Genomic DNA, 10,679 nt, shown 5'->3' with positions numbered 1-10,679 from the left:
TCTAGGGGAGGGGTGATGGCAGAACAAGGGAGGCTGAGCCTGTACCCTCTCACCGATGGAGAATGTGCCTGGGGATGGGGGTTGGGGTGTTCTTTCTAAGCAGGTTCCAGAGGTGTGACAGCCCAGGAAAGGCTGCACTGGCTTCTTACAGCACCTGGTGTCTCCCTCTCCTTCCTCCCTCAACTGCTAACACAATGGGAACCCCACTGCCTCTCTCTGGGCGCCTCAACCAGTGCATTGCTGGTACCCTCAGCCTGGAGCTGTATACACAACCCGGGGGTCTGTGATTCCGACTAGCCTTCCTGTCCCTGTCAGTCTCCTGTGAGTGTCCCTGATGGGCCCTCACTTGCTCTCTTCTGACTCTCTAGCCCCTGACACACCCTCTCCAGCCGCTGGGCTCCCCCCTCTCAACTCTGAGGAGCACCGATTTCCTGTACACCAGCTCCTTCAGGTCCTCAGGTGTGCCCATTCCTTCACTCTGCCCCCTGTCTTAAATGCAGTCCTCCCCACTCCCGTGCCCCCAGCCCTGTGCTGCTCACAGAGGTAGGTATTTATACACCTACAAGAAACGTAAGGACCTCGGGGTCTGAGGTCAGACATGTCCTCTTTTACCACCCTCCAATATCTCCAATATGAGATTGGGCAGGTTCCTGGGAAGGTGTTCCCCCCAACCCCCTGCTGCCCTGCTTCTTCTCCCCAACCCATGAATGTCCACCACTCCACTAAAATAATGTGGAAGGCTTCCTGATTGCCATGTGTACGGGCAACTATATTGCTTCTCATCCCTGCCCACCTATTCTCAGTTGCGGGATTGAGAGGGGTTGCCTTGAAGTTGTTGGGCTGCCAGTGTCCTCTAACATGTAACTTCAGGGCTTCTGGGGGCTGAGCCCCTCGGTGCTGGCTCCCACCAGTAGCCTCTCTCTCCTTCCTTAACTGGGGGAGTGGGGTGGGGCAGGGGCTGCATCAGCTCACAGGAGAGATTCCCCATTGTAACCTGGATGGGGTGAAGCCATGGCAACAGCGATGTCAGAAACCCATCCAGAGCAGGGAGAGCTGCCCCTCCCCAAAGTAATCAGGAATGGACCCCTGGTATCCTTCTTTTGGGCTGTTACCTCAGCACCAGCCTCCCCCACTGTCAGAATCTTCTGGATACCTTAGAGAAGAAAGCCTTAGAACATTGTCAACTAGTGGGTGCCACAGCTTGGCTCTGTGACCTAAGGGACAGGTCAGCTGTGGTAAGGGGCTCTGTGCATTTACCTCTGGGGAAGATTTCAGCCCATTTCTTCTTCTCTTTTCCTCATCTGCAAAGTGAAGTTAATCAAAACCCCACCTCAGTGTATAACCCCACCCTTTATAGCTTTTTACTGTATTTTTCTTATTCCTTTTTCCTTTACTTCTCCCTAAAATAATACACAGACAGTAAGCTAGCTGCTGCTGTTTATTTATTGATATAGAAAGAAGCTCACAACATATATTATTTGCTGAAAAAATACAGACTTTAGAACAACACTTATATTTGCTCACTCTTATCTATACATAGGATACATAGGTAAAGGGAACTACTTAGAAGGACATCCATCAAAGGGTTGACAATGATTATTTAAGGGTTGGAGGTTTTGGGGTAATTTGTACATTTTGCACTTATCTTTATTGTTTTAATATTTAACAATAAATTATATCATTTTCACAGAGAATAAAGGCATCAAGGAAAGGGGTGCACGCAGAGGGTAGACCCTCAGGCAGCAGGGGATTAGTAGCAAGGATGGAGGTCAGGCCATCTCCCCCCACTATACCAATATTCATCCTCCATCCCAAAAGAAAGCTGCTTTGTGGATTATGTGATTAGAAGCATCCTCCCCCTCATTTTTCCCATTGCTGGACTCTGCATATAGGTTAGGGTTCACTTAAAGCTGGGGGCTAGCACCTCACTGCTCAAAAGGGTCGCTGGGTTCAACAGGGGCCTCTCTTGACCTCTCCTCAGTATGTGCCAGCTCCTGCAGGGTAATGATCAGATTTTCAAATATCTGGGCCTTGTTGCTCTCATTGTCACAGGTTTCCTTTGAGTGGCCCTCTTCACCACAATATGAACAGCGAATTGTGTGTTTTCGCTTCCTGGTTCTACGCATATTCCCAGGACCATCATTCTTATACCCAGAACCCCCACTGGTGCAAGGAGATGGAAGCTGGGAATTGTTGGGGGAATCAATGATTAGCACTTGATCCTGAGGTCTGGCCCTGCGTCTGGGGGGAGAAGAATCCGAGAATGAAAGTGGAAGATCCTGAGACTCCCCCACCAGGATCACATCCTCATCTGAGTCATCAGGGGTATCATCTATCTCGATCACGTTACAGTCTTTATTATCAATCACTATGCGTGGGGAGCCCCCAAATGCCACTGGGCTAGTTGCCCTTGCCACTACTGACTCAGATCTCTTGGCCCGCTTCTGTTTAATGAAAGTGTCATCCCAATCCTCTTCCTCCCTTATCATCCTGATTAACTCCAGGAAACTGGGGAGACGCTCCTGCTCATTTGCATACATCCTGAGAAGATTCTTCAGCCTGAAGCGCAGGTCCCCATTCAGCTCGGCCCCTAAAAGGAACTGGTGCAGGCGAGACTGGTTGGCATCTTTCTGAGCTATGATGCCTGCCTGAATAGCATTCTGGAGCTGCACCTCTAAACGGATCACATAAAGGGAGGCTTTCTCCCCTTGCGCCTGCAGGGTGTTAAAAAATTTACTATGAGCAGTCACACTGCTTTCAGACTCCCCAAACACCAATTTCATGGCGTGCAAGAAATCTGCCACGCTGAGGTTGGGGTTGGCCGCCTGCAGCAAAAGCATCACCTCCCGCGCGGGGCGCCTCAGGGTTTTAATCAAGCGCCTGAGCTTTTCCTCTTCAGACATGTTCCAATCTGGCAAGACCTCATTCACTTGGATCAGCCAGTTCTCAAAAGTTTCTTCCCCCTGGGCTGGCACCACCCTCCCCGAGAACAATTTCAGGTTTCTCTCTGCCAGGATGGCCATTAGAGGACCAAGACTCCTCTCCAGAGATCTTAGCATAGAATGGGCCCAAGGTGGCAAGGATGCGTTCTGCCGCCGGCTGTTACCCACGCGCGCAATAATGCTAGTCATGACGGACGATGACTGGGTCTCTAAATGTTAACAAGATGCTCAGACTTTTACAAAAAGCCTAATCTGCAGGCGTGCTGGGGGGTTCTGTCGTCCTCCTAATCTCAGTAGGAACTGTAAAAAAGAAACAAACGAAACAAAACAAAAAACGGGAGCAGGGGTTATTTTTTCCCTTCCTGAATATCCTACAGTACATTTTATATCTGCCCACTACCCTAAAAATATCCCCCAGGAGACTGGCAATTAATTACAACCTCACGGAGCCAGCCGGAATCTCCTGTTAGCAGGATGCTTTTTACAGCCACTTCTATCCCTTCCCTCCGTTCCTTCAAGAGGGACGGCAACTGTTGCTTCTAAGTGTAATAGTGTATGGAGAGGATAGTGGGCTCTCAAAATAGAGCACTGCGGTCACAGCTTTGTGGGAATAAATAAGATCTCATTAACCTCTTGGTCTCGGGTCTCAACCACACCCCCTTCTTAAAGTCCACCCCCTACCCCGCCCCGCTATTTCTCAGATCCTTACAGGAGCTCAGGAGCAAGTGCGCGCCTTTATTTTACTTCCAGCTTCTGCAACCTGTGGCCTCCGTGGGAAAGCTCGCCTCTGGGCTTCAACCGATCGTTGTCCACCGAGGGTCGCCGATCCGGGACCTCAGGGCGTCAAGACTGCGCCGCCGCAGAGGGCATGGCAGGGAGGGGAAGGGTCAGAAACAGCCTCATTCCTCATCCCGCTTCCCCCTCCCCGCCCCCCACCCCTCACCCGCCTCCGCAGTAGCCAGGTGGGAAATTCCTTCTCCCACCTTCTGAATACAAGCCAAAGAAGGCCCCCCATTCCATTTCCCCCGGGGAAATCGTCGTCCTACCAGCTCTGTAATCAGCCTCACAGAATTCAAGTTCAGCTTTGGCTCTGATGGCCTGCCACCGAGAAAGAACATCGGAGTTGGAGACGCACATCCACATATTCCTCCCGCCGGAAGGGATGAGGAGATGCAAAGGGGGTTCAAGGCAGACAGTTTGCGATTCTCCCACCTCCCAAACGCGCCCTTTGCCACCTCCCCCTTAAAACGCCCCCTTTCTCAGTCCAGGCAAATCCTACCCATTCGGCAGCATCCAGTGGAACCCCACATCCTCCCTCAGCGCAGCCAGGCCGCGGGAGGGCTCCTTCCCCTGCCGCGCAACCCTCGATTCCCTTAACTGGGAGCCGCCAGTCCTGGTAGGGCTTCCCCCTCCTCTCTCCGCGCGGGGCAATCTTGCCCCCCTTTCCTCACCTGTGTTGGGCTGGTGGGCAGCGGACGCTCTGGTGTCGACAGCTGCGTCTCCGCCTTCGGTCTCCGCGGCCCTACAGGGGAAAAGGATGGGCGCCTCCTCAGCCGCTGAGCTAGCCGGGACCACCCGATGAAGCTGCTTCGCACTGCCGCCCTGAGACTGGTAGCCGAGTCGAGACAGCACGGTTCCCACGGCAGCCGCGGCAGCTTTTATCCTCTGCTAACAGAGACAAAAGAGCGTGACGGGCGCGGCCAATCAACGGGGCGCGGGGGCGGGCTTGCCGCGCAGCCTAGGGCCGGATACAAATGTGCGCCCGCGGTGGAGGGTGGCGATAAGCAGCAGGTCCCCGTGAGGTCAAGTGCGACTTGGTTGTGGGAACTGGAGGAGTTTTCTCGAGTCTTCCCTTCTCCCTCTCTCTTTCGGCTCAACTTTGGGTCTTGGAGCCAGGTGCATTAAACATGAGGCGGAATCCAAATCAAATAAGCGATAAAAGTTCTTCACCTTTGTTTTGGGGGAGTGGAAAATAAAAGCGTTAGCGTTTTCTTTGTGCAAATACCTTGCACAGACTTTTTTTTTTTTTTTAACTGTGAAGGAGCTGACAGTACTGCGTCCATTTAACAGTGAGGGGACTTGGGCCCTCAGACTCTTTAACCAATACTCACTAAAGGATGTGTGTAAGGCTGGCTGCCTCAATCATTTTGGGGTGCTTGTTGGAAATGCAGATTCCTGGGCCTGGCCTGTGGGAGATTCTGACTTACTAGGGCTAGAGTTGGGGGGGTTTGTATTTTTTTAATTGGCGTTTAGTTTCTATACGATGCTATGTTAGTTTCTGCTGTACAGCAGAGTGAATCAGTTATACATATATCACCTCTTCCTCACCAGAGTAGTGAGCAGGGTTCCCTGTGTTACACAGCAGGATCTCATCAGTTGTCTGTTTTATACATGCTGCTGCTACTGCTAAGTCACTTCAGTCATGTCCGACTCCTAGCAACCCCATGGACTGCAGCCTACCAGGCTCCTCCATCCATGGGATTTTCCAGGCAAGAGTACTGGAGTGGGGTGCCATTGCCTTCTCCATAGTAGTGTATATATGTCAATCCCAATCTCCCAGTTCATGGCCCCTCCTATCCCGCCTTGGTGTCCATCCATTTGTTCTGTACATCTGTATCTCTATTTCTACTTTTTAGGGGGGAAAAAAGCACTGCATTTGTTTCAGAGGTGTCAAGAGGATGCTTCCAACATATCTCTGGAAGGACTGATGCTGAAACTGAAGCTCCAATACTTCGGCCACCTGATGTGAACAGCCAGATCATTGGAAAAGACTCTGATGCTGGGAAAGATAGAAGTCAGGAGGAGAAGGGGACAACAGAGGATGAGATGGTTGGATGGCATCACTGACTCAGTGGACATGCCTTTAAGCAAGTTCCAGCAGATGGTGAAAGACAGGGAAGCCTGGCATGCTGCAGTCCATGGGGTTGCAAAGCATACCTATGCTGACATGCAACAACAGAGCAGATATTCTTTCTGGGGTCCATGATCTTCCTGAAATTGTTTGCAAAGATTTTGGACTCTGTTGGAGAAGGCAATGGTGACCCACTCCAGTACTCTTGCCTGGAGACTCCCATGGATGGAGGAGCTTGGTAGGCTGCAGTTCACGGGGTCTCGAAGAGTCGAACATGACTGAGTGACTTCACTTTCACTTTTCACTTTCATGCATTGCAGAAGGAAATGGCAACCCACTCCAATGTTCTTGCCTGGAGAATCCCGGGGATGGGGGAGCCTGGTGGGCTGCCCTCTCTGCGGTTGCACAGAGTCGGACACAACTGAAGCAACTTAGCAGCAGCAGGAGCAGCAGCAGCAGGAGACTGAATGAAAGTGAAAGTGAAGTCACTCAGTCGTGTCCGACTCCTTGCGACCCCATGGACTGTAGCCCACCAGGCTCCTCCGTCCATGGGATTCTCCAGGCAAGAGGACTGGAGTGGGTTGCCATTGCTTCTCCAGGAGATCTTCCCAACCCAGGGATTGAACCCCGGTCTCCCACATTGCAGGCAGATGCTTTACCATCTAAGCCACCAGGGAAGTCCACCCAAATATATCAAGGCCTAAGCGCCGGAATCTTCAAATGTTACCTTATAAAGTGAAAGAGTCTTTACTGTTCAGTTCTGTTCAGTTCAGTTCAGTCACTCAGTCATGTCCGACTCTTTGCAACTCCATGGACTGCAGCACACCAGGTTTCCCTGTCCATCACCAACTCCCAGAGCTTGCTCAAACTCATGTCCATCCAGTCAGTGATACCATCCAACCATCTCATCCTCTGTCGTTCCCTTCTCCTCCTGCCTTCAATCTTTCCCAGGATCAGGGTCTTTTCCAATGAGTCAGTTCTTCACATCAGGTGGCCAAAGTATTGGAGCTTCAGCTTCAGCATCAGTCCTTCCAATGAATATTCAGGACTGATTTCCTTTAGGATTAACTGGTTTGATCTTGCAGTCCAAGGGACCCTCAAGAGTCTTCTCCAACGCCACAGTTTAAAAGCATCAATTTTTTGATGCTCAGCATTCTTTATGGTCCAACTCTCACATCCATACATGACTACTGGAAAAATCATAGCTTTAACTAGACAGACCTGTGTTGACAAAGTAATGTCTGCTTTTTATTAACTTGTCTAGATTGGTCATAACTTTTCTCCCAAGGAGCAAGTGTCTTTTAATTTCATGACTGCGGTCACCATCTACAGTGATTTTGGAGTCCAAGAATGTAAAGTCTGTCACTATTTCCATTGTTTCCCCATCTATTTGTCATGAAGTGATGGGACTAGGTGCCTTGATCTTCATTTTTGAATGTTGACTTTTAAGTCAGCTTTTTCACTCTCTTCTCTAACTTTCATCAAGGGGCTCTTTAGTTCCTCCTTGCTTTCTGCCATGAGAGTGGTATCATCTGCATATTTGAAGTTATTGATATTTCTCCCAGCAATCTTCATTCCAGCTTGTGCTTCAACCAGCCCAGCATGTCATATGATGTACTCTGAATATAAGCTAAATAAGCAGGGTGGCAATATACAGCCTTGCTCCTTTCCCAATATGGAACCAGTCTGTTGTTCCATGTCTGGTTCTAACTGTTGCTTCTTGACCTGCATACAGGTTTCTCAGGAGGCAGGTAAGGTGGCCTGGTATTCCCACCTCTGTAAGAATTTTCTACAGTTTCTTGTGATCCACACAGTTAAAGGCTTTGGCATAGTCAATAAAGCAGAAGTAGATATTTTTCTGGAACTCTCTTGCTTTTTCCATGATCCAGTGGATGTTGGCAACTTTACCTCTGATTTCTCTGCCTTTCTAAATCCATGTTGAACATCTGGAAGTTCTCAGTTCATGTACTATTGAAGCCTAGCTTGGAGAATTTTGAGCATTACTTTGCTAGTGTGTGAGATGAATGCAATTGTGCAGTAGTTCAAACAGTCTTTGGCATTGCTTTTCTTTGGGATTGAAATGAACACTGACCTTTTCCAGTCCTGTGGCCACTGCTGACTTCCAAATTTGCTGGCATATTGAATGCAGCACTTTCACAGCATCATCGTTTAGGATTTGAAAAAGCTCAGCTGGGATTCCATCACCTCCACTAGCTTTGTTTGCAGTGATGCTTCCTAAGGCCCACTTGACTTTGCACTCCAGGAGGTCTGGTTCTAGGTGAGTTATCACACCATCATGGTTATCTGTTTTGTATAGTTCTTCCGTGTAGTCTTGCCACCTCTTCTTAGTATTTTCTGCTTCTGTTAGGTCTATACCATTTCTGTCCTCTATTGTACCCATCTTTGCATGAAATGTTCCCTTGGTATCTTCTAATTTTCTTGAAGAGATCTCTAGTCTTTCCCATTCTGTTGTTTTCCTCTATTTCTTTGCACTGATTACTGAGGACGGGTTTCTTATCTCTCCTTGCTATTCCTTGGAACTCTGCATTCAGATGGGTATATCTTTCCTTTCCTTCTTTGCCTTTAGCTTCTCTTCTATTCTCAACTATTTGTAAGGCCTTATCAGACAACCGTTTTGCCTTTTTGCATTTCTTTTTCTTGGAGATGGTCTTGATTACTGCCTCCTGTATAATGTCATGAACCTCCATCCACAGTTCTTCAGGCACGCTATCAGATCTAATCCCTTGAATCTATTTGTCATTGCACTGTATAATCATAAGTGCAATAGCTCATACCTGAATGGTCTAGTGTTTTCCCCTACTTTCTTCAATTTAAGTCTGAATTTTGCAATAAGGAGTTCATGATCTGAGGCACAGTGAATTCCCAGTCTTGTTTTTGCTGACTATATAAGAGCTTCTCCATCTTCAGCTGCAAAGAATATAATCAATCTGGTTTTGGTATTGACCATCTGGTGATGTCCATGTGTAGAATCGTTTCTTGTGTTGTTGGAAGAGGGCATTTGCTATGACCTGTGCGTTCTTTTGGCAAAACTCTTTTAGCCTTTGCCCTGCTTCATTTTGTTCTCCAAGGACAAACTTGCCTGTTACTCCAGATATCTCTTGACTTCCTACTTTTGCATTCCAGTCTGCTGTGATGAAAAGGACATTTTTTTATTTGTGTGTGTGTTAGTTCTAGAAGGTCTTGTAGGTCATCCTAGAACCAGTCAATTCAGCTTCTTAGGCATTAGGTGTTGGGACATAGACTTGGATTACTGTGATATTGAATGGCTTGCCTTGGAAACGAACAGAGATCATTCTGTCGTTTTTGAGATTATACCCAAGTACTGCATTTTGGACCCTTTTGTTGACTATGAGGGCTACTCCATTTCTTCTAAGGGATTCTTGCCCACAGTAGTAGATATAATGGTCATCTGAATTAAATTCACCCTTTCCAATCCATTTTAGTTCACTGATTCCTAGAATGTCAATATTCTCCTGTTTGACCACTCCAATTTACCTTGATTCATGGACCCAACATTCTAGGTTCCTATGCAATATTGTTCCTTACAGCATCAGACTTTACTTCCATCACCAGTCACATCCTCAACCAGGTGTTGTTTTTGCTTTGCCTCCGTCTCTTTATTCTTTCTGGAGCTATTTCTCCACTCTTCTCCAGTAGCATATTGGGCCACCTACCGACCTGGGGAGTTCTTCTTTTAGTGTCATATCTTTTTGCCTTTTCATACTGTTCATGGGATTCTCAAGGCAAGAATACTGAAGTGGTTTGACATTTGCTTCTCCAGTGGACCATATTTTGTCAGAACTCTCCACCATGATCCCTTCTGTCTTGGGGGGCCCTACATGACATGACTGATCGTTTCATTGAGTTAGTCAAGGCTGTGGTCCATGTGATCAGTTTGGTTAATTTTCTGTGGTTGTGGTTTTCATTCTGTCTGCCCACTGATGGATAAGGATAAGAGGCTTATGGAAGTTTCCTGATGGGAGGGACTGACTGTGTGGGAAACTGGGTCTTGTTCTGATGGATGGGACCATGCTCAGTAAATCTTTAATCCAATTTTCTGTTGATGGGCGGGCTTGTACCCTCTCTGTTGTTTGGGCCAAACTACGGTAGGAGTAATGATGGTAATGGCGACCTCCTTCAAAGGAAGGAGAATCCCATGGACAGAGGAGCCTGGAGAGCTACAGTCCATGGAGTCACAAAGAACTGGACATGAATGAGCATGCATATGTGCATCTCCAAATACAGTCACATTCTGAGGTGCGAGGGCTTAGGTCTTCCACATATGAATTTTGGGGCAATGCAATTCAGCTCACAACACTCTCTTTTCCCTTACTTCTGGTTCTGGGAAAGCATGTCTACTTTCCTTCATGTAGATTGTGATTAGGAGGTCCCTGTGGCACTTTGGGGGTCAAGGTGGTGGCAGCATGTGCTGCACAAGTGGACTGCCCAAGGGCAATGTTGTTGTTGTTGATCTTGTTCTTGACCGTTCTTGCTTGGAAGCAAGTGAACCATCCCATGTATTTTGGCTGCTGTGGGGTTCCTCTTTAGCCTGTCAAGGTACTTCATCTGCTCCTTTCTGCTTTCTTTTCCCAATCCCAATAGTTAGAATGCTTTGGAATAGACAGTTCCAATATGGAGATGAGGCATCTTCCAACTCAGGAGTGTGGCCTTTATCTTGTGGACAGAACAGTAGGGTGCTGGTGGTGGAGAGTGGAGGGTGATGGAGGAAGAGAGAAGGTAGGTTGGTCACCTGGCAGGGTCGAGGGTAATGCTGGCAGTAGCTTGTGGATTACCTTCAGACTCTCCCTTCAGCTCCCCAGTTCTGTGAAATCCGACCCTAATCTCTCATCACACCCTTGTTCTGA

General features: G+C 48.2%; 1 protein-coding gene across 1 annotated transcript; it reads right to left on the bottom strand.

Moving 5' to 3' along the window:
- Nucleotides 1-1,432: 1,432 nt before the first annotated feature.
- On the bottom strand, nt 1,433-4,596 carry LOC102171583 (zinc finger CCHC domain-containing protein 12). Its single transcript, XM_018044944.1, has 4 exons — nt 4,394-4,596; nt 3,989-4,040; nt 3,652-3,791; nt 1,433-3,242 (listed from the first exon to the last, which is right to left on the bottom strand). The coding sequence occupies exon 4, from the start codon at nt 3,129-3,131 to the stop codon at nt 1,926-1,928; it is 1,206 nt and encodes a 401-aa protein (XP_017900433.1). The 5' UTR covers nt 3,132-3,242; nt 3,652-3,791; nt 3,989-4,040; nt 4,394-4,596; the 3' UTR covers nt 1,433-1,925.
- Nucleotides 4,597-10,679: the final 6,083 nt, after the last annotated feature.

This window comes from Capra hircus, unplaced genomic scaffold (genome assembly GCF_001704415.2).
Source record: "Capra hircus breed San Clemente unplaced genomic scaffold, ASM170441v1, whole genome shotgun sequence".
Classification (NCBI taxonomy): Eukaryota; Metazoa; Chordata; class Mammalia; order Artiodactyla; family Bovidae; genus Capra; species Capra hircus.
Note: the sequence above shows the minus strand (reverse complement) of the source record. Positions and strands in the feature narration are given on the sequence as shown.